The sequence below is a fragment of the Natrix helvetica genome (genome assembly GCF_964273705.1).
Source record: "Natrix helvetica genome assembly, chromosome: 3".
Lineage (NCBI taxonomy): Eukaryota > Metazoa > Chordata > Lepidosauria > Squamata > Natricidae > Natrix > Natrix helvetica.
Window position 1 is genome coordinate 23,620,211 of NC_138549.1, and position 26,668 is coordinate 23,646,878.

The window sequence follows — 26,668 nt, forward strand, 5'->3', positions numbered from 1 at the left end:
CTGGGAATTCCCTTCCTGAGTGACTCTTGTTCCTCCTCATCTCCCAACCCAGAAAGCAACAAGGATGAAAGTTGGCAGTGATGCAGAGAGCAAGAGAGTCCAGGATAGGAGCTGCATGGAAGTGCCAGGAATCAAAACAAATCCAGCTGCTTACAACTTTTTTGTCGTCCTGGATGTTGGAAAAGCAAGAAAGTAGCATTACGTTTATATAAAGTCTTTGTATGATTTAAATATGTGTTGATTTTTTTAAAAAAAAGTATTAAAGCAGTATTAATTGATAAAACACTGTTAGCCACTTTTTCCAGGAGAACTAGCTGGAAGTAATTAAAAGCTCGCGTTTGATAAAAGGTAAAACTTTGGACACAGTTTTGTAAAGAAAAGTTCCTTGTTAGTGCACCGTAAGAAAAAAGGACAGAAATCAGATTAAACCTCCTTGCACAATCAAATATCCGAAGAGTCACTCCAATCTGTAACAGTGACCAAGCTGCTTTTCGGTGAGCTTGAGATATCTGCATCTTGACGTCCTATTTAAAAAGAAAACAGTTATTATGAAAGATTATTTTTCGGTGAGAAAGATGCTTTCATTCCCTGCCGCCTTTTGTTTTTACACTTAGACAGGTTCTCATTATTATCCAGTCTAAATCTTTTTAGAAAAAACGCCATCTCATCATAGTTGGCCAATGTGGGAACTGTTCAGCTTTGGAATCAGTGCCCTTGGGCAAAGCTAGGAAATTCATGAAACTCTCACCACCCTCTCAATGACTGCAATGGGAGAGTTGTACATCTTGTTGCCATAGGACAGCGATGGCGAACATTTTTTGGCTCGCGTGCCATAAGTGGGGGGAGCGCAGGGGGGTTGTGTGCGGGCGTGCTGCACCCATAATGCAATGCACGACCCCCCAGTGCGCATGCGTGCACTACAGGCGCGACCCCCCCATTTTTACATGCTTTTTTTGCCCTCCCCAGGCCCCAGAGGCTTTATAGGAGCCTGGGGAGGGCAAAAACAACCTCCCCCTCCCCCCCAGACGCCCTCCGGAGGCTTCAGGGAAGCCTCCGGACGGTCCCTGAAGCCTTCGGAGCGCTCAAAATGACCCTCCGAGCAAACCGGAAGTCACTTCTGACTTCCTGACAGGGCAGCGCCTCGCGTGCCCTGACAAATGGCTCCGCATGCCACCTGTGGCACGCGTGCCATAGGTTCGCCATCACTGCCATAGGAACTCTTCCTAAACTAAGCTATCATGTAACTGATAGGTCTATGTAAACAATATCCACTGCCACAGTAGATGTAGGTCTGGATTAACACCCCCCTCCCTTTTCAAATTGTTCAGGAAAAATATAACACAGCAATTTTAGCATGAAAATACCTTCATCCTTTCTTGGTTTTCCCCATTCATGGGTCGTTGACACAGCACCTGGGTCATTCTTTTCAACAGCACGTACATTCTTATTTTTCTCATTTTTCAAAGGTTTTTCATCTTCCAGAGATGATAAATCCCAGTCATCCTCATCTTCAATACCTGTAAACTATATATAAAAAAAGAAATAACAGCAATTTCTTCAACTTAGGAAATCCTTAGCAATATTTCACTGAGCGATGGTTCTCAATCTTTTTCAACACAGTAAAACAGTAAGATGAAAGAGATACATCAGACTATCGAAAGATATTTGGAATTCTCAGGAGTAATGCAGAAAAACCATGGTTTTATTTTCCTGCTTTCAAAAAACAAATTGAGGAGACAGTATAAAAATGTGTATTTTCTTGATTCATTACTAAACGTGAACATTGTATCAACATAGAAAAAACATTCTAAAAAAAAAGTGACCTCTACTGAAAGGAGGTAGAATGAGTAAGATGAAAGCAAAACAGAATACTGTCTATCAAATATTACAGTTGTAATTCTTTCTTTTTTTTAAATGCAACACTGTTAAAATGTTTCTACTTATACCTCATTCATTTACACTGAGAAGAACATGTGTTTTATTCTCCATTGAAAATAATGTTTCATTAAAGCTGCATTAAGAATTCCAGTGGATACAAAAGAATACAAGCTGTATGTAGGATTCTACTGCTCTGAACTTAATTCTGGTAGTTGTTTGCTAGGAAAAAATATTGATAATAATAAGACCAGGGTGAACCACAACCACAGAAGCTGTTGGATCCCTGGCACTAGGTGTGTATAAGCAAAGCCTGGAAATGTTAGGGATTTCTGCATGGAGGATTCTGGATCTGATGGTTTGAGTTGCTCTTTGCAATCACACAGTTAGTTCTATGATTATGCCAGGTGATATCGGAGTCAAATGGAAGTGTGGACAATAGGATCAGAAAACATCTAGCAGGACAGACTAGAATCTGGTTTGGGAAATACCTTTACTCCTTGGGCACATGTATGAATAGATGATGAACCACCATTCATTCCTCCAATTTCTTTGCTTTCCTTTCTTTGGCTCGAAAGAAACTTTTCCATTTCATCCATCTCATTTTGAAGTAAAGAGCCTAAAACCCATCAAGATAGAAGACAGTTTATAAAACAAATATGTGAAGACACAGTGGCAGTGGCTGCTCCGCTCTCAACATTTCTTTAACAAGACTTAGTCCAGAGACTACACTGTACCGTTCTTACACCCACACCTATCTTTCTTCCAGGATTTCAAGGGTACATACATGGAATAACCTCCATTTTTTTCTCTACCACAATAACACTATAACACCCATTGGGCAAAAAAATTGACCCCAAGTCACCCAGTAAGTTTCCAAGGCTGAAATCTGGGCTCCCTTTCGAAACTAGCAGACTTTTGACTATCCTGGTTTGGGTTGTGAAGCTACACACCATCTTGCTGATAAGATGGTTTTCTACTTTTGCCCCTAGCCCATGTTCTGCCCCCTTTCATTCCCCATATAAAACACGGCTGGCTGCTATTCCTTGTATGTCATCCCAGCAAACTTGTCGCACTGCTGTATCGTCTCAGATTTTAAATTAAGGAAATGTTCAAAAATGATATTGTTTAGTTATTGTATATTTTAATTTCATAAAAATACACAGGTCTATTTTTATGAAATAAACGGTGAAGATTTATTTCTTCTGGGCATATGAAATGCAGCCCAAGTAAAATTAACCTTACATTAAATCATTGGCAAAAGGTTAATAGGGAAGAAAACAATTAGATCCAAGGCAGCTGTTCGGGAGTGCAACTACATTCTAGACATTCTAGACATCAAGTCACACAACAGGATAATATGGCTATCAATAATTCTGCACTATCCTGACATTGGACGGGAAATTACAGCAAAGTAGAAGAAAAGAACACTTGCAGAGATTAGCCAATTTTGTAGGCGTCGCTGCGTTATCACCCAAACTCTGATCTGGAAAATTAAAGTACATTCCAATCCTGAGATTAGACTTTATAAAATGTTGATCAGCTCCCACCCAAGGTCACCTACAATAATGATAAAACTTTAAAACAGCTGTCAATCTCTCAAGACTTCAGTCATAATCAAAGAAAGAAGCAACCTGGAATTAAGGAGAAACTTCTTAATGGTGAGGACAATAAACCAGTGGAACAGCTTGCCTCTCCATTACTGGATGTTTTCAAGAAGAGACTAGACCAGGGTGTCAAATTTGCATCATCATGGCATCATCATATGACGTATCAAGACTTTTTTCCCCTTCGCTAAACCGGGCAGGGGCGGAGCCAGCACGACACATCCGGCCCGTGGGCCGTGAGTTTGACACCCGTAGACTAGACAGCCAGTTATCTGAAATAGTATAGGTTCTCCTGCTTAAGCAGAGGGCTGGACTAGAAGACTTCCAAGGTCTCTTCCAGCTCATTCATTCTATTCTATTTTCTAAAAGTCCTAATTTGGTGGTTTACAAGGATCCTTTAGGTTAGGAATTGTTTTCCAATTCTCTGACATGGTTCATCTGCTTCAGCTTGCCAACCTTTTAAAAGCAGTTTCTCCTCCCTTACATGTGCCATGTGTTTTAGCTCCCCCCCCCCCCCAAAGTACTGCCCACATAATTAGCTTTTGTACTTCTGGATGGCTTAAGATCTACTTCATCTTCAGGGATGTTTACATCGCTCCGATATGCAAATCTTGGCAAATTGTCTTTGCTGTGGCCCTTGGATGCCTTATGCAGAGCTAATTCAGGTGAGATGTAGGAGTGCTTGATGTCATTTTCCTCCACTTCCTCTTCTGAGCTAAATGGAGAAGTTCTGGGAAAACAAAAATTCATCCATGAATTTAAGCTGTTCCAGTTACAGCAATTTTAAAAATATTGGTTGAGGGAGCTCAACCAAATCTCATTGTACATATGTTGTGCACTGACAACGAAGAATTATTACTATTAATTAACTTTCTATAATAAAACTAGAATAATCTAGCAAACATTATACCTAAAACAGTGCAAGGCTAATTGGGAGATGTACCCATTTTTGTTGGAAGATTATTTTGGCATCAATAGGCAGATATATAACTATTACATCATAAGAACAATGAAGCACTTACTTTTAATCTAGAACAGGGGTGTCAAACTCGTGTTGTCACATTGTCGACATATTGGGACTTCCCCCCCCCCCTTCGCTAAAACAGGCGGGGGTGAAGCCAGCATGTGACAAATCTGGCCCGCGGGCTGCGAGCTTGGCATCCCTGATCTAGAATAACGCCACTCTGTAAAAATAAGAATTAGCTAAACTATTTTTTTTAACTATTTAGGCAGAATTCTATTTCAGCCTTTTCCAAAGTATTGCCCTCCAAAGGTGCTGGATTAAGTCCTTTCATGATTTTTAGTGCAATAGCCTGTATTCCAGCTTATTTCAAAGGCACAAGGTTGGAAAATGCTGAGCTACATATAGATTTCAGCCAACCAATTCGCTTAATTCCATTCAAGTTAAAGGTGGATGACCTAAAGTAGTTGAATCATTAACCATTGGTTGTTCCTGTTATGTATAATATTCAGTGTAATTTATGAATCCAGAAGTATGCAAATAAGCATTTTAGGAGGTCAAGAAATCAGAAGATGATTAATAGATTTCGGATCAGAAGCAGAATGTCCTGTCCAACCCCTGCTCCCCTCCCCTCTCTTTTTGCTGTCCTTCGTCTCCAATCAGCCTATACTACACTTCTTTAGGCAAAGTAGCACAGGTAGTCCTCGACATATGACAATTATTAAGCCCAAAATTTCTTAAGCGAAACATTTGTGAAGTGAGCTTTGCCCATTTTTACAACCTTCCTTGCCACACGTGTTAAGTGAATCACTGCAGTTGATTAGTTAGAAACCCGGTTGTTAAGGGAATCTGGCTTCCCCATGGACTTTGCGTGTCAGAAGGTCGCAAAAGGGGATCATGTGACCTTGGGACACAGCAACCATCATAAATGCCAAGCAACTGAATTTTGATCACATGACCATGGGGATGCTGCAAAGGTTGTATCTATGAAAAACGGTCCTGAGTCCCTTTTATCAGTGCCGTTGTAATTTTGAATGGTCACTAAATGAACTGTTGTAAGTTGAGGGCTACCTGTACATCCAATTTGTTCCAAAATTAATTTTCGGTTGTCTAATAGAATTCTTATTTCAAAGCATGCAAAACAAAATGAAGGCAGCTTACACCGTACTAGGTGGCTTTCTAGAAATGTCATCCTTCAACATATTCTTCTTGGTTCTGGAAGGAAGAGAAAACCAATATTTGCAGTTTCTTTTGGCTAGTAAGATGGATACTTCATTCACTGCCATTTGTTTTCCTGAATTTCCTCACTGGAGCCATTGGCTTATAGATTTGGTTGATACGAAGGTGAAGCTGACTATTCCCTTGTTCTTCTTACAAATGTAAATGTCTGTTCCCATGAGGTCAGAGGAAATAATATAATAATTTAGTAATCCCCACCATTACTTCCTGATCATCAATGGGCCACTCAAGAGTCACCTGAACCATGAGATGGGAACCAAATAAATGTCATAAATAAATAAATCACCAAGAGGACAACACTATCAGATACTCATGAAACATGCAAGTTATATCTTACCTGAATTTTTAAACTTACTTTGGGGTCGAAGTGTTTTCAGCAGGCAAAGTTCTTTGCACGAATGAACGTTTGGCAAAGGAAGAACGTTTTACTGGCTTGGGAAAAACGGTGGGTAATGAAGTTCCTAAACGAGTTGTCCTGTGTTTAGCTGTAATGAAATGATAAGGAGGATCCGGTGTCATTTAAACCACATGCCCTATCTGCAAAAGAATACTTACTGAAATCATGCCACATAAAAGAACAAAAAAACAGTATTTCCTATTTGATTTTAGCATTTTGCTTACAAATATTACGCTACCTTATTCCAGCAAGTCACTAGATCACCAAATCACAGGCTCTCTTTAGGATCCCACATTCCCACTTTGTGGGACCATTTCCTGTCACTGTCTCCTTCCTCATGTTTCTCAATCTGAGCAACTTTAAGATAGTGGACTTTTTAACTCTCAGAATGCTGGCTGAGGAATTCTGAGAGTTGGAAGTCCACACATCTTAAAGTAGGAATAATATGAAGAATATTCTTATTTTTATTTTACTTCCTATACCTATTGTGACTTTGCTAAAAATAAAGTTGTAAGTGTATACTTTTAATCTTTACTGCTATATTTCGTTAATGAAGCATATAAAAATTCATGCTGATAATTTTTCATTATCTATTTATGTCTAGCTAGAACCAATCAGCCTATTTTCCATATAACTTGGAAATGTTTAAATCTGAATGACACAATGATTTCATGGGATTTATGATTAGCATTAATTGAGACCTGCCTGTTGTCAGTAAATATAAGTATTACAGTCATATTATACATACGAACTGGCCCGCATTTATTTTAAGGAATCATTTACAGACAGCAAAGCTAAACTTTTAAATCTGACCCAAGCATAAATAAAGATCATACCTTCTGAAGAAAGATGAGGGTTGGAAAGAAATCTGCTGCAAGATGATCTTTCAGCAACTCTGAAACTGACTTGTCGTTCAAGTTGCTCTCGAATGTGCTGAATGTCAGGCAGTTGTTTCTTTCTCTCTTCTCTAGCAGTCTCAACAGATATTAAGACTCTGTTCAGATGATCACTTGGGATGCCACGTACTCCCTGGATAGGATGAATTAACAAAAATTAACAATAATTTTATTTTTTCGGGAAGAATATAAATTCTTTCTTGGGAAATGATGGAACAATACAAAGACAAGAAGCAGAAGAGAGGGAGGGAGGGAGGGAGGGAGGGAGGGAGGGAGGGAGGGAGGGAAGGAAGGAAGGAAGGAAGGAAGGAAGGAAGGAAGGAAGGAAGGAAGGAAGGAAGGAAGGGAAAAAAAGCTTCCTGTCAGGTCTGCATCTGTATTCCTTTTGGATCTTTGGCCTGCCACACTTTCTATTATTCTACTATGCCTTTTCTACTGTGGGAAAATGAGAGGGGGGATTGTACGGAGCTAAATGCTATGTAGCCATAACAACATTCTTTCTAGAAAACCAAGGTCATCCTTTATCTCTGCACCTCTGCACCTGACCAGAACTGGATGGGTGGAACTGCCAGGATGGCAGTGGAAGATTGGACCATGTGATGGACTTATTTATTTATTTATTTATTTCTTAGCGCTTATAGACCGCCCCCTCTCCCAAAAGGGACTCGGGGCGGTGTACGGTCCATATCAAAAACATCATAAATAGCTATAAAATTTAAACAATTAAAATTATTAAGTGGATAGATATGGGTGTGGGTGTGGGGCAAGATCTTGAACTTTCAACTGGGTGGGGAAAACCGGGAAGCTTTCAGATTCGGGTTTTCCCAGATGTGCCAACATGGCTTTCTTAATACATTTTGAACTTTGAGCAATATTTGCCTTGGACTCCGATTTAATTTTGGATGCTATTTGGAACCCTGTATATTTTTCTTTTTCATGCAAAAAGTCTATTAGAGAAAAACAATATATTTAAGGTTGACTGGAAATAATGAATAAAGTTTTTCTGTCTTTTGATTAGAGTCTATTTTGTCATCTCTGCCAGTTCCATCATCTTCATCTGACATTCCTACATAGTGTTGAGTCTTTCCACTTTTGAGCATATAATAGTCTTGTTACAGATGTACATCACTACTTTACTACCTCTGTGCTAAGATACTATCTTTCACATTTTTCCTATTCAAAGGCAATATTTTGCGTGACACAAGGTTCAGAATGTCAGGCAAGCATACCTGAAGACCGCTAGTCTGAAAAAGGCATTAACATTCCTTCACTCATTTGAACAATTTAAAGTGATCTTACGGATTTAATTCCCAAGGATTCCAACTTTTCTGCTAGGGTCTGCTCCAAAACTGTTCTCAGCTCTTTTGTTAAAGAAGGATCACTCTTCAAGATATTTATCATGTGAGATTTATTCTTTCCTGTTTGGGGCACTTGCTTTTCTATTTCTGAAACAAGCCAGATATTTTTCTTTAAATAATCACATCATAAAATCAATATATGCTTCATCAAAATATTTGCAGTGTATTATGCACTCACCTGAATTTTCTGCCTAAGAAATTCTAATGTTTCTATATCAAAAAGCAAAGCAATAACTTAATTTTAAATATAACTGGGCCAACTGCAGAAGTCCAAAATTCAACTCTTTCTTTGGTCACAACTGCATCTGACAAATCATGTTATGCATTAGGTATCAGTTATAGATAGAGTAAATCCATGAAAAGGTATTTATTATTTATTTTAGTGGACCTACTCTTAAGAATAATTTTCAATCCAAACCAATGTAGATAAACATATAATGTGATCACAGAATCCTAATAATAACTACAGTGTTTTCCCCCCAAAAAAGACCCAACCAGAAAATAAGCCCTAGCATGATTTTTCAGGATACTCATAATATAAGCCCTACGCCCAAAAATAAGCCCAAGTTAAAACTGTTAGCCAAACAGATGCATCTAGTACCATATTTACTGGAAAATAAGTCCTAATGCATCTTTTGGAGCAAAAATATAAGACCCGGTATTATTTTCATGGAAACACAGGTAGTTCAGTGAATATAGTTAATCATCCACATGCACTTATTGTGTTTGTTAGCAATTTCATCTATGATTTTTTTCTGGAGGACCAATCTGTAGCCAACTATTTCAAAACTACTCTCGATAGAGAAACTTGAATAAATAAATAACCTTAACCACTGACTTTTGTCCAGAATGGTATGAATTCTCTTGCTCAAATAGGGTTGGACTAGAAGACTTCCAAGGTCCCTTCCAACCCTACAATTCTATGACTTCTTGAAGACAACTGTAAATCTAAATAAGACAGGAGGTAAGTTTAAACAGTGGTCTGAAAGCCACACCAGCCAAGAATTGTATCAAATGAACTACAAGGAATTCCAACAATACTCCCCAAATAAAGAGAAATTCAAAACCAAGGCAACTGGTTGGCCTTCTTTCCTTGACTCAATTGTCTGTAAGTGTAAGAAAGTTCATGGGAGGCTGGATATAAGGGATGAATAAAACAGAATCCTAGAGAGAATAGTTGTGGACACTAATTGGCAAAAAGGGAAGCCAAGCAATAGGAAAAGCTACTTTTCAAATGGATCACAGAAACACTGAGGCTATCTGAAAATGTTGAGATAAGACTTTTTGGGTCTTCTGGTAGAAGAAATATGACACTGCTCTCATGTCTCTCGCTCTCTCATACACACACATCATGCAAGAAGAATTTAGGCCACAAAAACGTCCGTTGGTCCTGTTGATTACCTTTTTCATTCTCTGGAAGCTCCTCTATGGGCTCCAGCATGGGTACCAAAAGGGCCTGTTCTAATAATGAGGAAACACATGAATAGCAGGAGAGACAGAAAGACAAGACAGTATAAAAACAGGTAAAGCTAAAGCCCAGAGAATGAAAACAATTCAAAAAAGTCGGGAAAAGTACCAAATGCATACTTATTTCGTGATTAAAACCTAATCAAATGCAATTATTTATTCTCAACTTAATGCAAATTGTTATTTGCCTCCAGCTACATGCACCTGGCAAAATATTTATTATCACACACAACTTTTTTTCGACCTCTAATCACAAACTGCAGATTAAAGGGTGATAGTATGTTTTGGGATACTAAACTAAAAAAAAAAAGCCATTAAGAAATTTGCTCTATTTTTTTCCTCCTGCCATCATATAATCCAACAGAAATTAGGAATATGTCCCTACACCATATACAGATATTGGGGGCAGTGGGGAGATACATTATTTCAGTCAGATTGCAGAATCAGGCAATTTAATCTCTACTCTCGTATTAAGGATGCATTAATCAATTCCTGAATTACTTCTCCCAATAGATGTAAGCCATAATAGCAATCTTATTCTTTGATGCAATGCTCACAGTACAGTCCATTGAAGCTTTTCTAAATTAGATGGTTACTTTAGCTTGGGCCTTAGGATTTTCTCATTATGTGTAAATGAGAAAACTGAGTAAAACCTCTTTGGCTATTTCTAATTTACACATGGTCCCTGTGCTCATATCACAACACTGATCTATCAAAGAAAGTATCATTTTACTAGTAACAGTTCAAAGCAAAGTGAAACATTTTACAAAAGCTTCAATGGACTGTACTGTGTGAATTGCCTCAGAGAATACCATTGCTGTCATGGGCATTTAGCATCAATCTTCATAATTGAATCTCTTCAGTTTTCCAGCTTAAATATAAATCAAGAAGTCAAGTGGACACTACTTTACAGGTAAAAATAGTTAAGCCAACTTGTGCCATCTACTTAAGCTGTTTCCTTGTTTGGTTGCTCTACGATACAACCAAAGTCCCAGTGATTATGGCAGCTATGCTCACCAAAAAAACTATTCAAACCTCTGCTTTTGCATCTACCATGTTTCTCCAAAAATAAGACGGGTCTTATTTTCTTTTGACTCCCAAAATAAGCACTTGGCCTTATTTTCGGGTAGGTCTTATTATTTTTTAGATACAGGAAGTGGCAAGCATGGTCACCTCATGGTTGCTGCTATGTTGCAATATTTTTGGGGAAGGCTCATTTTCAGGGGAGAGCTTATTTTAGCCCACGCGCTCAAAAGCCAGATTGGTCTTATTATCCGGAGAGGTCTTATTTTCAGGGAAACAGGGTACCCATCTTAATATTCCAGCTTTTCTGGGAGTGATACAGTCATTATAAATCTAATCTTTGCCAACTTTATTACTGATTATAGCAAAATGTCATCAAGAAATTCTACGCTCTCAGTTTGCCATTCTCCTTCAAGATTCCATACAGGAAGCCTTCAGTATGACTACAGGTATATGAAGATGATCTATATGCTGGGGCAGCCCCATACAGCTCAGGCAATCATGTTAAATAGTCTTTCCCCAAAACAATCATTCCTCTAAAAACGTAATTCTATCGGAGAGTAAAAATGCAATCATAAACTCACACATTATAGTGCTGGGGAGTTGCGAATAATAATGCATTGGCATAATCCAAACCTAGTAACTTCTTATTTGCACCTGGCGTCAAGTCACAAGCAGGAAAAGTTAGTTGCCACTAGCAAATTAAGTTTCTTCATTTGTCACCTAATTTGTCATGAATACCTATGTTCATACAGATCTGATTTTAAAGCAGTAAATATAAAAGGCAGGAGGAATTTGAAAGTGCAGGATGAGAGGCATACAGAAGTAGAAAGGCTTTTTGCTACTTAAATAGGCAAACACCAATAAAATAACAGAGATCAAAACCCAAATATGTCCAAACTGAATAAGAAATGCTAAATACTGAGAACTTTGAATACTGATATCATTTAGGCATTTTTGTATCTTTATAAATAGCACCAGTTAAATAGCTATTCAAAGGTAGCTTCAAGAAACAGAATCTGCTATTACAAGTAAAGATCTATTTGGGGGGAAAAATAACAGATACCTGTACAAATTGAACAGCTATTCACAATGACAGATAAAAGATTCCCCATATCTTAAAATGTCCGATCCAAACAACCCAATTATTATTTGAATTGGCACCGCTATCATGTGATACAATTCCTGGTGCTCAAGGAGATTATACTTCTATAATCATGAACTTTTGTATGGGACACTAGAGAGATCCCATCGTACAATGCTGTGATTTATATTGATACCCTGGACAAAAATTGCCTAAAATTGGAATTGTCCACAATTGTTCATAAATTGGAATTATCATAGAAAGGCAAAAGGCAAACAGGTGAGGTTGAAATACAAGCAACTCGTCCACAACGTACCAAGTACAAATGTAGTTTGTACCCTGAATATACAGTAAAGTCAATTCATTGAATCAATATATTTTCTACTCTAGCAAAAAACATTTTATGAATGCAGAAATGCAGTTTGTACCCGGAATATACAAAACCAATTATAAAACCCATTTTATAAATAAATGCAGAAATGCAGTTTGTACCCAGAATATACAGTAAAACCAGTCCATTGAGCCAACGTATTTTCTACTCCAGCAAAAAACCCTCTTTATCGTAAGCAAACAATGGAGGCAAAAGATACATAACTTGCTTTGTTCCTGAATATGCCTCAGAGGTGGGGCTGGGCCTTAAAATACAAATCTGTTTATTACCAGACCTCTTCTGAATATAATCTCCCTTTTTCTTAGCAATAAACCCACCCATTTCACTCCCTCCCCACCCTCTTCATTTTCTCTTTGAGAATCATTCCTTTCCAAACACACTTGTTTCTCCTTGAAGTGCTCCTGGCCAACCAGAAAAGCAATTAAATGTTACAAATGAAATAAATCTCCAGATCCACTTTTGCAAAATGTGAATAATGGTTCTGCAGGCATAGTAGCCCCTGGGAGCGCTACGTTGCACTTTCTTTGTCTAGCCTATCCATTTTCTCTCATCTCTTGCGTATTTAGAAACCTCTTGAGATAAAACACATTTCAATTAGGTGGGTTTTTTAAAAAGGTCCTATTATTACAAACTTTATTCAAGGTGCTTACCCCAGATTAATATAAACTAACCTTGGACAGTAGATTCTGGACGCTCTTTTGATAATAGTCTTACAGCTGGGAGAACGGATTGATTTTCTGCTTCAATTCCAAAATCTATTGAGCCAGCCACAAATTAATTTGATTACAACAACGTTTTATGCTCTTAGTTAAAAATCCTTCAATTTTGATTTTAAATAGAAACAAGTATTGTACAGAAAGAAAATGTCAGCAAGTTACATTTATGCCAATGAATACAATGACGATCTTTCCAATATATTTCAAGAGAGCTTAATAAAAAAAAAGATTGTTCCATTAATTAAATTGAGTTGTTACTTATTATTATCCCATAGGACAATACCTAAGGATTTGCATGTCTATTACAGAAACCTACCATGCGTGGATGATGGGCTTGATTTGGGTTGAACATTTTGTGCTGACATTTTCACTGGAACAAAAATATGAGAGGATGTAAGTGTCAACCTTCTTCTTAAAATAAACTGCACATATTTCTAAACAAGGGTGTGTGTTTTTCCTGCAAAAGCAGTTTTGTAATAAAGTTTTTTGAAAAAGTATTTGTGGCACATTTTAAACTCTTTCTTCCTTAAAATTCCCACTTACCTTCAGATAACTTTGAGTTTTCTACTGGTTTTTTTGAAGCCAGATTTTCTATCTGAAATTGCAGGGATAGAAAACATGGGTAGTGATGCAGAAATTAGAATGTACTAGTTAAGAATCTGCCATTTTGACAAAGTAAGGCTTCCAGGTAAGTGATAGGGCTTCATCAACACATGGGAAGTGAAACGATGCTCTTGCAATAACTCCTCCCTGCACAAAGTCTCCCCTCCAGATGAACTGCTTTTAATTGGTCCCAGACTTAAACAACAAGCACATATGGTGGGCGGCAAGAAAGAGGAGACTATTCCTTACTATAATGAACTCAATGTTGGCTGAATATATTACTGTCAAGTCTAGCCCAGTGGCAAAAAGGACCTTTTGTCATGGCCAACTGCAATTATAAGCAAAGTCTCCTTCCCAAACTAGTGCTGGTGACTTCATGGCCATGAGACTTCCTGATAGTGGTCCATCAAAATTCTGGCTTCCGAGTTTAGCTCCCTAAGCCCTAAGTTTGTATTGTTCTTTTATGCATATTTTCTTCCATTTATCTAATTCTTTGAAAAGCAAAACCCAGATGCAGCTTAAACATGTATTCACCTTTCAGCAGCCATGCTCTATTGCTGACTTGCAGGCCTACTAAAGGAATAAGAAACACTGATTGTAAGAACACAAAATGAGAAGTGTATAAGGATAGAAATATTACTTATCTAATTACTGGAATTCCATCCGTATTTTTTCATATAAAAAAGGGCCCTTTCTTATGCTCTGGCATTTTAGAAGGGCACCATTACATGGAACAGACCTGATGTTTCTGGATAATAATAAGATCATTTTGTTCTTGCAGCTTTTGTCCTAGTTCTTCTAGCCTCTTCTGATAGAAAATGTTGCTCATACTCAGTTCCTCAGCCACTGATGCTTTAAGCTTCTCAATTTGAGATGTGAGCTGAATAGGTTAAATATGGAAAAAATCTATTTAACTAGAAACATTCTGTTTATCTTATGCTATCTTATATATCTTATTATATATTTATAATATAAAATTACTGGTCTAATTTTCCTCCTCCCAATGTTTTTTGGACATAAAGATTAAAGGGCAGACTCTCTTCCCCTTCAGCACTAGGAAAATAGAAATATATGCACTGTGGAAAATTAATTTCCCTTTAAGTCCAACTCCCTTAAGGCAGGGGGTTGGACTAGAAGACCTCCAAGGTCCTTTCCAACTCTGCTATTATATTGTATTGTAATGAAGACATTTCCCTTTTAGGATAAATAATTTAGATTTACGAAATAGGCTTATTTTTTTAAGGAATTGGAAAATCCATTAATTTATTATACTTTTGTGCTCTTTGGTACGGTTAGGCAACTTAGGGCCCTCTAGATAGTAACTAGAGTGTCAGGGTGCCTATCCTACTCAACAGGTTTGTGATGACACACAGAAGATTTGTGTAGCTGTCACAATCAACCAAAACTAGACAACTGCATTATGGGCATAACAGACTGTATAGTTTGCAGTGGTACTCTTTCAGAGTAAAAGATTGGTATCCTGATACAAAGTGACTCTTTTAACCACATCATTCCACATTTCTCCATTTTGTAAAACTCTTTTCCTGAGTCTTCCTATTCCACTGGAAGCAAGAAAAAAAAATATGTAAGTATAAATTTTGTCAAAATTCCTAAGTTTACCTTGTTCGTAATTATCTTATAAACCATGAATTTATCTATCTTATAAACTATGAAAACACACACACACTTTTACCCTATACTTTCTGTACTTCTTTTAATCTTTGTCATGTATAAAGGACTTCTGTCAGGGAAGATGTTTCTCCATTGGAATTCTTGGCGTTACCAATTCAAATGTTCACAGAGACAAATCTGAATGTAACTGAAGAACTTCAAAGTAATTCTTGTCATAGCATACTTCTTGCATGCTTCAGCTTATCTTTCAATAAAACAACTGAATGTGAATACTTCATGCAGTATTTTTCGGCGTATAAGACGCACCTTTTTCCCTCAAAAAAGAGGCTCAAAATCTGGGGGCATCTTATACACTGAATACAGCATTTTCTGCCTCCTGAAACTCCGACCCCTTCACCAAAATGGCCATGCTTAGCTTGTAGGAGGCTTTCAGAGAGCTCCTGAGGGCTGGGGAGGGCAGAAATGAGCAAAAAACGGCCCGTTTTTTGCTCAATTTTGCCCCCCCCCCCAAGCACCCAGGAGGTGAAAAAACGGGCTGTTTTTTGCTCGTTTTTGGCCCCCACACGCCCCCCCCCCCCAGGAACACTCTACAAGCCTCCTAAGGGCTATTTATATTTATATCCTTTTTTTAAAAAAACAGGCCATTTTTGGGAGGTTTGCAGAGTGCAAAAACTTTTTTTTTAATTTGCTTCTTCAAAACCTTGGTGCGTCTTATATTCCGAAAAATACGGTACTCAGCATGGGAATCAGTGAAATTTAAGATGGATTTAAAATAGTCATTCTGAATGGTTTACCACGTTTGTATTATTTTTTTTCTATGTAGGAAACTTTCATTCAGACTTACCTGGTGCTTTTCATTTTCATGTTCTTCTTGAAGCGTTTGTACCTTAGAAGACCACTTAGTTTCCTACATAAAACAAATATGATATCGTTACTTTGAACAGTCTTAACTTTATATTGCTTAATTTTGTTTTATTGAAATCCAAGTTATCAACTTGTGTCAAACTCACAATATAAATAAAATCCCAATATGAACTGCTGCACCAGAAAAGCAGCCATGGAGATTAAAGGTGGTACTGGCATAACCGCATTATTTGTTACACTACATTACCATTTAGAAGGTGAACATGTTGTGGCAGTTATTAAATAAGTCTACATTGCTTATATTAAGAAAGTAAAATTAAACAGGTTATCTGAAACTAGAATCACACTGTGAAATTACTTTTGCTTTCTGTGCCCAAGTTGGTTGCCTAGATCACTTCATGTTCATGTTGAAGCTACTGAACCAGCTTAGTTTGAGACCACAATAGACATTATGAACTAATTTAGTTTGTCATTTTAATGTCTGGGATCTTCCTAATAATGCACCTGGCTCTGAGGTTCTAGAACACCTACTTATCAAAAATCAGATTCCAAGAATTTGTGGCAAACCTTTTTTTTGGGGGGGGGCAGGGGGAGGGAAGGGAGAGAAGGATATCCCAGAGGTTATGGCATTAAGGAGAGTGAATCTCGATTCAGATGAAAGAAGACAAATATTATGTCCAATCCAGGTATGCATTATACCACACTCTAAGGTAAAGGTAAAAGTTCCCCTCGCACAAGTGTGCTAGTCGTTCCCGACTCTAGGGGGCAGTCATCATCTCCGTTTCAAAGCCAAAGAGCCAGCGCTGTCCGAAGACGTCTCTGTGGTCATGTGGCCGGCATGACTAAACATGCGGCGCACGTGATGCTGTTACCTTACCACCAAAGGTGGTTCCTATTTTTCTACTTGCATTTTTACATGCTTTCGAACTATTAGGTTGGCGGAAGCTGGGACAGGTAACAGAAGCTCACTCTGTTAGGGATTCGAACCGACGAACTTTCTGATCGACAAGCTCAACATCTTAGCCAGTCCCTTTGTCACACTCTAGAACAAGAAACCACCTTTCACCAATCTAAAGCACAACTGAGTCTGAATCTAGAAGAAAATACATTAACATAATGTGAACATTCCTGAGAGATCTAATTCTGCCTTCACTCACCCATGTCCCCAAATGAATTGCAGTCTCAATCATCCCCAACCAATGTGCTAATTCTTGGCTTTATTGGGAACTGATTGGAAATGTGTTCAACTTACAGGGACGTGAGGGAAGACCAAATGCACATAAATTCCTTCTCCCTGTTTAAACCAGATATCTGGAGTCTGAAGTCACAGTGCTTGACACTTGTATTAAATTACCTGTTTTTCAAGAAGCTGCATTACATTCTGATGATCCACAGCAATCCGATGTTTCTCATCTGTTAATTCAACGGTATCTTTTAAAGTGCCTAAATTGGATTTCAGATGTTGGTTGGACTTTTGTACCTCTAGCAAATGCTAATAGGGATACAACAGCAGCAATCAAAGTAAATTCAAAGTTCTCTTTGGAAAAATAAATAAGCTGGCATATTCTGCTAGAAAATACTTCTAAAAGGCAAAGTATTTTTTTTGCCATCTCCACCAAACCCCCAAATTTAGCCATTTTCTTGAACTCTAATTAATTAAATAATAAACCACCCCACAAATATAAAGTACAATTATTAAGTTCAAAGGAATAGGTGTTCAAGCCACACTTTCAGAAACTTTTCAGGAAAGTAATAAATATGTGGGGCAAAAGGGGAAGAGAAGTGATAGCCTTCCCAGCTGAAGGGGTTCTCATGGACAGTCTTAGCAGTTGCAGATGAAAATAATCCTCGGCTTGAACACAGCAGGAATAGGGGTACATGGGAAAGGAAGATATTTGCGGCTGAAGGACAACCAGTAAGCTCAGTTTTTTATAAAGTTCTATACCTTTTCCCATATTTAAAATATAAATCATAATAAACTGCAACATTACTCTATAGAGATACAGCGTCCAATTTCTCAGCTACTTACATTTTCTAATTCTGAATTTTTTGCAGTTAATTCTTTAAATTCCTTCATAAACATCTCTTTCACCTTCTCAAGTTCACGGGCCAATTTCTCCTTTTCTTCCTCTTTCCATTTGTGAAATAAGTGCCGAATCTCCTCCTCTTTGGATCGGCGATCTTCATATTCCTGAAATTGAATGAAAAAGCTATTTTAAGAATTCCAGGAAGTCCTTTTCTAAAATTCCTGCCTTTTTGATCATGATGCTTATTCCAAACCAATGAAACCTTATCATAAATTAATGTGATATATGGATTGTAAAATATTCCAATCTAACTAGAGGATTGCTGATCGGTGAAAAAAGGTTTGTAGGAAGAGATAATGGAAATGGTGATGTATGAAAATGTATATTGTCTATCCTTTTAACCTGGCTCATTGCTAGAACAACTTTTTGATGAAATCTATGGGCAGGATAGACAATTCTGTGAAATTTCCCAAAGAACATAAAAAAGAGGTGCAGATTTTATATGCAACCACCAAGTCTAAAATAGTCAATTATCTTTTTTCATCTACATTTAACTCTGTAAAGTGCAAAAGTATCAAACAAGACTAGTCATTTTCTTCTTTGAATGCTGATATTGGTTTAGACTTATAATCTTAATTAGTAATGTATAATTGGATGGCATTTTACAGAATGTGCCCTACCTTAGACAGTTTGGCTACATGGGCATGTTGCTCAGCTTCTAACTGAGACCTGGTAAGTTGTAATTGTTCTTTCAGTTCATTGATCTCCTCCTGCAGTTTATAAGTCTGTGACTTTTTCTTCCGATCTGCTTCAAAGAATGTATAATGGTGACAGTGCCTGTTAATATACTTTAGAGAAGTGCAGTTCTACTTACACAGACATTTGAAGCATCATTTCTTCCTGTGGATTATAATACCAAGTAATTCCTCAGTACATTACCATCTAAAGGATGTAACAGGGATTCCCTCAAGTTATTTTAACAGTAAACATTCTATAAAAGCTACGGAGTACTTTTATAATCATTACTTCAATGTACTTTGCAAATACTAGCCTGCAAGAAAATGTATCATTATCAGAGTTTTCATTTCATTATCACTTTTTCTTCCAAATATAACACACTCCAGCCATGTCCTAGATCAGGGTGGACTCTTCTATATGTCCCTGTACTAGACCTCACACCATTTTTCACATTGAACATGCCAATAGTTGTTGTTCAGGAACATCTAGGGCCACAGGTTTCCTGTTCTTCTTTTTGGAATAAGCAACGGGAGGAAAGGAACAGGAGTAACTTCTTCCTCAGCACAGTTGAATTCCATCGTAAATAACAATAGATCGAATCTTAAAGCATAATCACCATGATAAAAGAAATAAAATTTGGCATATTCCTCTTCAACCATTTTGATCAAATTCTCTTCAGCCACAATGCTGAATAATTTTTATAACAGACATCCTGTGAAAGTGAACCCAGAACAACACAGCCTTACTCTTCTGTTTTACTTCATGAAATCTTTTCCTCTTTCTTATACATATACATGCACAAAATAAATAACAACTAAGCTCCGAGTGCCCTGATGACATTATAGTCTGTAAATAATCTATGATAGCCTCTATCAGTCTTCAATGCAAATACTTTGAACCATTCAGATCCCTCCTTCTGCCAAAAATTCAACTCTACAGAGAAAAACAAATATGTGTAATATTGTGAGGCAATGCTCTTCAAATCAACTTTCACTCTTCTAGAAATGTTAAATTGCAGATGTAGGTGGCATAAATCCATAGGACCATTAGATGGCAGCAAAGACTTTTTTGCCACCTAAAACTGTTAACCTAAGTTTCTCTTTATCCATATTATTGTGATATTAAATTTAAATTCTTGCAAGAAAAACAACTATATCTGAGAAGGCAATTAAGCTCCTAAATATCAAGTACGATCATCTATTTTTGAGCTAGCTCCTTAATACAAATCCACTGCAATTTAACCAGTCAGAAGCTGCAGTAATTGGAAGAAAACAATTTGTTGAAAAAGTAGAAAACAGATAGAATGTCTTTGATTTACTTTTGCTTTATGCAAATGCTTGTAAACTATGTCCAATTATGTCCCAGAAAAAGTATATCCATTTATGTCACAGAAAAAAAGTTACCACCTATTACATTGCAGGAAAGGAAATTATGTCCAATTATCCAGAAAACAAAAGCCTACCGCAAACAATAGATTTGCTTAATGACCATAGCATTTGCTTAATGAAATTGGGTCAGTCATGTGATGACCTGTTTTACAACCATAATGACGTATGCCCTTAAGTGCCAGACTCAATTACGGTTGTAAGTCGAGGATTACCTGTAGATTTTTCCTCTGAACATAAACAAAAAATTAAAACTCACTAAAAAATAAAACCTAAATTTAAAAAGTTACATAATGTTTTATATATACAAACTGTACAAGCTGCATTTGTACAATTCTCTTTAGCTTAATAAGGGCCATAGTAGGTTCTTGCATACTGGCAGGAAGTAACAAATGTGCTGGATTTCCTAATAACTAAACATGTCTCCTCGTTCTCTAAATAGCACCTACTGCACTTCTTTGCTTTTTTTCAAACAAGAAAAATTATGGATTGGATGTCAGATTTCACTCACCAGTGACTGGTTCTTCTGAATGGCGACGCTGTAAATGACTGTGCAGGAAAGAAGCATTCATAAAGGCTTTGTCACAAAACTGACACTGTAAAATAAAAGTTTGGTTAAACAACATATGTGAAACTAAGCATATTTATCTCTGTATGTTTATTTTTATCTGTGTATGATTTGATGGTTGTCATTATTTCAAATGACAGTTTTGTTCTGAAAAGAAGTGCCATTTAAGTAATTTAATGGCAGTAGTATGGTGCAGGAAACTCAATCCTGAAACAAAAGGACTGAAAAAGACTTCTGATTAAAATGTATAAATATTATAAACATTACAAGCATATGCTTTTAAAAGTACAATGCATAAAAAGAAACTTAATTCTTCTAAATCACTATTGGTGACAGCTGGTGGCAGTACCCAGTTGATGTGGGTTAATCTTGAAAGAACCCTTGGACAGAAGGGAATTGAATAGTGACTAGACAATTCATGCTCCATTTATGTCATCATGTGAGCATGAGGATGCTGCAATAGTCATCAGTATGAAAAACAGTCATTTCTTTCAGTGGCACTGTAAGTTCAAACTAATGTAAGTTCAGGAGTACCTGTATATTATCATTATCATGTAGATTCAAGCTAGCATCATTCACACTATATTACACTTAATTAGGTTATGGCAGATGAAACTGAATACTGGATTCTAGGTTTCAATTCTACTGCAATGTACGAAGACTATACAGTAGGGGCATCATAGAACAATTCAGAAATGTCTGAAATTCTGCCAATGGGCAAGGTAAGCAGAAGTCAACAATTCTGTGCTACTCTTTTAAAATTGTGAGCAGAAAGAAGTGACAGAAAGGATTTAATAACTTTAGGAGAATCGCATTCTTGAATGTATACAGGGCAGTGATGATGAACTTAACCACTGTGACAAGGTCATCAAATGAGGCAAAACTCAACAACTATTTCTCTAACCTTCAAAAATAGTCCCCAATACTTTATTGTTTTGCTTTATTTACTTGTTATTCCTTTTTACTTGTTATTTGCTTTATTTATTTGTGATTCCTAGGTATCAAAGCAAAAGCCTAACTTGTAATGAGGCTTTCCCACATGCCAATATTCAGAACGGTATCTTATTTGACACCACCCATACTGAGTTCAAATCCCCAAGCTCACAACCAAACCTACTCCCCCCTGCAAAAAAAAGGGAGGAGGGGATACTGTAATCCTCCATTCATACGGACATAACAACATCAAATGCCCTTTGAGTCACATCAATTTCTACATGTCAGTTGTGTTGGCAAGCTGGCTGCCATGGGACATTTTTTTCAACCTCCCAGGGCTGCCCCCAAGAAGTAACCCAAGTCAGGCCTGCTTAGCTTCCCAGCTCCACCAGATTTGGCCATATCTCACTTCAGGGGTCCTTGGTGCTCTCTGAGCTTGGTTGTTTTCTTTTTAAAAAAAAAAGTTTTATTGGTTTTTTCAAGTATTTTGGGGGAAAGGGTACATAAATGTGGAGAAAAATTTTGACAGCGACATCATACGGAAGCTGGTACCTCCCCGGAGTCTTACATCTCTCTCTTATTTTATATATATCAAAATATCATTATGACATACATATTAGCAGTTTAACTTCAAATTCTTTGACATCTTCAACCATACTTTATATCACTTCTAACCATTTCATTACATTAACAATTGCGAAGTGTTTTTAAATCATTTCTGTGACCTAAGTCTCATTGCTGTCTCTTCTCCCCTGTCTGTTGGCTAAGCCATGGCTCCTTCCCCCTTCCTGTCTTGTGCACTGTCTCTTGTTTCATCTAAGGAGGTTCTTATGTTTTTCATGAAGGCTTCTGCCTCCATTACTGTATTAATTCTCTCTACCCCACTCCCAGAAAATCAACAAGCCTTCTGGAATTAGCCAAGCTTGGTTGTTTTCTTGCAGACTTTTCATTACCCAAACTAGGTAACATCATTGCACTGACATTAACCTTGTTTGGGTAATGAAAGGTCTGAAAGAAAACAACCAAGCTCAGAGAGCACCAAGCACCCTTCAGGCCAACCCTGATCTTCGACAGGTAGTCCTCGAGTTCTGACCATAATGGAGCCCAAAATGTATGCTGTTGTGTTCATTTAAATGTTAATTTATGTTAGCATTTGTTAAGTGAGTTTTGCCTCCATTTTATGACTTTCCTTGCCACGGTTAAGTGCATTTCAGTTAGTAACATGTTTGCTAAGTGAATCCGGATTCCCCGTTGACTTTACTTGTCAGAAGATCGTAAAAGCTGATCATCTTACCCCAGGACACTGCAACCGTAAATATGAAGCAGTTGCCAAGCACCTGAGTTTTGATCATGGGACCAATGATCATAAGCGTAAGTCATAAGCAACGGTCATTAAATGTAAGTCAAATATAGGCCATAAGTCACTTTTTTTAGCTCCATTGTAACTTCCGTCACTAAATGCACTGTTGTAAGTCGAGGACTACCTGTATTAGTAACCCACTTGCCCAAATCCATCACTAGCTCCTCCATTAGGAGCCAGGCTTTCTGTCCACCCTGCCAGCCCACCTGGTGATAGGTGGCCCCGGCCTGGAGCATCATCTGCTGGGTGGCGATCATCTTCTTGCGGCGCTTGCACTCCTCCTTGAGCAGCCGGATCTGCTGGGCCCCGCGGGCCACATCCTTAGCCAGCAGGTCGCGGTGAGAGTCGGCTGCGCGGAGCAACTCCTGCCCGGCGCGGAGTTGGGCGCTGAGGTAATCCTGGGAGTGGAGCAGGTACTCGAGGCAGAGCTGGGCCAGGCGCAGGAGCTTCAGCAGGAGCGGGTCGGCGGGGCCCTGGCAGTGAGGACAGCGCTCGCGGCCGGCGTTGCAGAAGGTGACGTGCTCCAAGTGCTCCTGCAGCACCGCAACGTTCACTTCGGCCGCCACGCGGTCCACTTCCACGGCGCTCAGGCGACGCCAATCCGGGCCCTCGAGCCGCGGGCGGAATTGGAAAGGAGGCAGGGCCGCCCCGGGCGGCGGAGAGGTCGCCGCCGCCGCCGCCATCTGAGCCGGCGCGTCCGCCTGTTGGGACAGAAAGAAACGGGGTTCCCGCACCGCCACCTGCCGGGGGTGTCTTCGCCGGCCTGGCGGGCGCCGCATGGCTTCTCCGTTGCCGCGGCAACCGAGGCGGCGTTGCTGGAGTCTCACGCGAGGAGGGGGTCCCTGCTAACCGCCCACGAACAGGCCTCCCCGACCCGAGGGCATTTTTCCCGCCATGGCACCCTCCCTTTCCTTCCCCACCCCCACACTTTTTGCAAGCGGGCGCGCCCCACGTTGCCTCCCAGAGTTTTCCCCTTCTCGACCTCAGGTACTCGAAGGCGTCTGTGAAGGCCGCACGCCTTCAAGCCCCCGTGGGTGAGGAAAACTGCTTCAGAAACCGAGCTTCGCCTTCAACCTCTCCTCTGCCAAGCCGGGCTGAGGAAATCTGGAAGGCGGCTGGATGGCAACAAAACGAAGCAGGACTGCTGCTTTTTTGTCCAAATTGTTATGGATCCAGACAGTTAGGGGCTCCAGGTAGGCTTTGGCTGGCCTACCTGGCGGGGGGGGAACCTCCGCCCTCCCACACACAGAGATGCAATCGTTTTACCAACTCCCTGTCATAAAAATAAATTTCGGTTGCATTAGAGCAGGGTAAACTTTATTCCCTGGTCGTGCAAAGTTTCCCAACTAGGAGGAACCACTGGTCTCTATTTAAAGGTTTCAATTAAATGCAAGCAAAATTGCCAGTTTCAACTTTGGCATACACACACACACACACACACACACACACATATATACAATTAATTTTTGGTTACCCACTGAGACTTCAGATCAAGAAAAAGAAGGCGCAGAGAAGTTGAACGCAAGCATCCCCACTGGATTTGTCTTTGGAAGCTTCACTTTTCCTATAAGCACCCATTTTGCACTTGCAGCACCATAATCACTCCTAATTTCGGAAGCATATAGTATCTGTAGCATCTGACATATAATAATCTAATAATCCTTCAATGCAATGGCACTCAACCATGTTTAAGATGCAGTCATACGGTATATGAGGAAGGGGAAACCTTTTCATTGATGTAAAAACAAGCTTCCTATGACTCCCTTGCTTTGCATTTCCAACAATTTAACACAAGGAAAATGGTTGGTTCATTTGGATTTAATTTGTGGTTTGCTGATAAGCCAGCTGCCTATTATTGTGAGGATTTCTGTATTATAGAATATAAATTAAATCGGCTTTCAGCATCTCGCTCTGACTTCAATATGATTCTGTGATTACAGTCATACATACACATATGTAAGTTATACATTTACAGATATTCACTCAATTCTATCTCTGACAAAATGGGTTGCAATCCCAAAACAGTGCATGCCACTACAATGGAAGGGGGCGACCATAATATTTTTTTTATCCAATAAAAGCTCAAGTTTAAAAAAAAAGCCAAATGAATATTGACCCAATATGCAGCTCAGCCGCATGGCGTATGGCTCTAATCGCGGTGTAAAAAAAGAAAAAAAAGGCACCGCGATTCGAAGCACTTCTTTCCCGCGAAGTTGGGAAAGCGAAGCAAGCCAGGGAGGACCCGCTCGAAATCAAGCTTTAACCCAAAAGCCAAGCCCAATTGCAAAACAAGAGGGAGGCGAGAGCCGAGGCTCCCAGGCTCTTAAGAGAAGAAGCAAACGGGTTTCCCGCCAGCCCCCTTTCCCTCCTGGGTTCGCACTCCCCAAGCCGGAGCTGCAGAGCCAGAACAGGCTCCTTCTGCTGGGTGAGATGTGGGAAGATCCCGTCACGGAGCTCTGCAAGGGGGCGGCCGGCGGCAGAGCCGGGATGAATCAACACCCCACGCGATTTGATTGCCCGCGTTGAAGGGCTCTTCCCCGAATGCGGCGATCCATCCGGTCGCTGCTCCCCTTTCGCTCGCCTCACCTGGATCAGCCGACGTTCCAGAGAAGCGGCTTCCTCGGCTGCCCAACCCCGCCTCCTGCTCTTGCGCATCCCGCAAGCGATCGCACGGCCCCCCGCCTTAAGATGCTCGGGCACTCGGCGATTTTCCGCCCGTCTTCCCCCCTTCCTCCAATCCGATTATCCCCAGGCGAGGTGGAACAAGCGGAGCCAAGAAGAGGCCTTTGGTCTCGTGGCCGGGAGAAAGACCGGGATGCGGAAGAATAAAGCAGCCCCTTCTGTTCCTCCGGGAGTGAAATTCCAGAAGTGCGGCTGGGATTAATTTCGGATCCGCCCTTCATTGCCGAGGAAGCCAAACGCGGCCGGCTGCATGCTCTGGATTTGCAGAGTCGGTTTGATGCAGAAGCCGCTTCTGTGCAAACCCGTCCCAAATTAATCGGTGGCTAAATGTGATGTCGAGCCACGCTCTTCGTGAAGTCTCGCCTTTCGGGGCAATCGTGCAGAAAGGGGCCGGCTTTCCCTTTTTCTACTTGATCGTCTGACCCCCAGGCTGTAGGGACCTCAGCTAAACATTGTCCAAGGTCAGACATCGGTCAGCTTCTGAGTTAGGGCAGGCTGCCCATGGGATGCATGGGCAGAGGATTTTTTGGGGGCACATCCAGTTTCTGGTTTTACCAAAACTGAAAAGAAAATCCGAAGCTGCAAATTCAATGGGAACAAGGAACCTAGGAAGCATGAAAACTCAACAAGTGAATGTTGAAATGAATCAACCACACCTTGATTTCTTAGACACCAGTGAACTAGGATAAACCGGAAGTGGATACTTTCAGAAAAAAAGTTACCTGGACACAAAACGCAAATCCTTTCATAGCCAGAAAATGTATTGCAAGAATAGTTGTTGGGCACAAAATAGCCGATTGGGTTGCCGCATATTCCCCTCCAGCACCTCTTTGCAAACCTGCTGCCTACATGTGCTGTCTTG

General features: G+C 39.5%; 1 protein-coding gene across 6 annotated transcripts; it reads right to left on the reverse strand.

Annotated features, from left to right (window-relative positions):
• Positions 1-308: 308 nt before the first annotated feature.
• DZIP1 (DAZ interacting zinc finger protein 1) lies at positions 309-25,886 on the reverse strand. 6 transcript variants are annotated; one of them, XM_081948714.1, is made up of 20 exons: positions 25,711-25,886; positions 23,331-23,825; positions 20,775-20,859; positions 18,821-18,948; positions 18,143-18,304; positions 17,468-17,605; positions 16,094-16,156; positions 14,357-14,497; positions 13,558-13,609; positions 13,331-13,384; positions 12,970-13,053; positions 9,735-9,794; positions 8,275-8,420; positions 6,916-7,108; positions 6,038-6,167; positions 5,605-5,658; positions 4,031-4,212; positions 2,367-2,494; positions 1,365-1,524; positions 309-524 (listed from the first exon to the last, which is right to left on the reverse strand). In XM_081948714.1, exons 1-20 carry the CDS (start codon positions 25,777-25,779, stop codon positions 442-444), a joined length of 2,607 nt encoding a protein of 868 aa, XP_081804840.1. In that variant the 5' UTR covers positions 25,780-25,886; the 3' UTR covers positions 309-441. The 6 variants fall into 6 exon arrangements, with proteins under 6 accessions (XP_081804840.1, XP_081804839.1, XP_081804838.1 ...); XM_081948713.1 differs by lacking the exon at positions 25,711-25,886 and having other exon boundaries at positions 18,821-18,945; positions 23,331-24,230; XM_081948712.1 differs by lacking the exon at positions 25,711-25,886 and having other exon boundaries at positions 23,331-24,230.
• Positions 25,887-26,668: the final 782 nt, after the last annotated feature.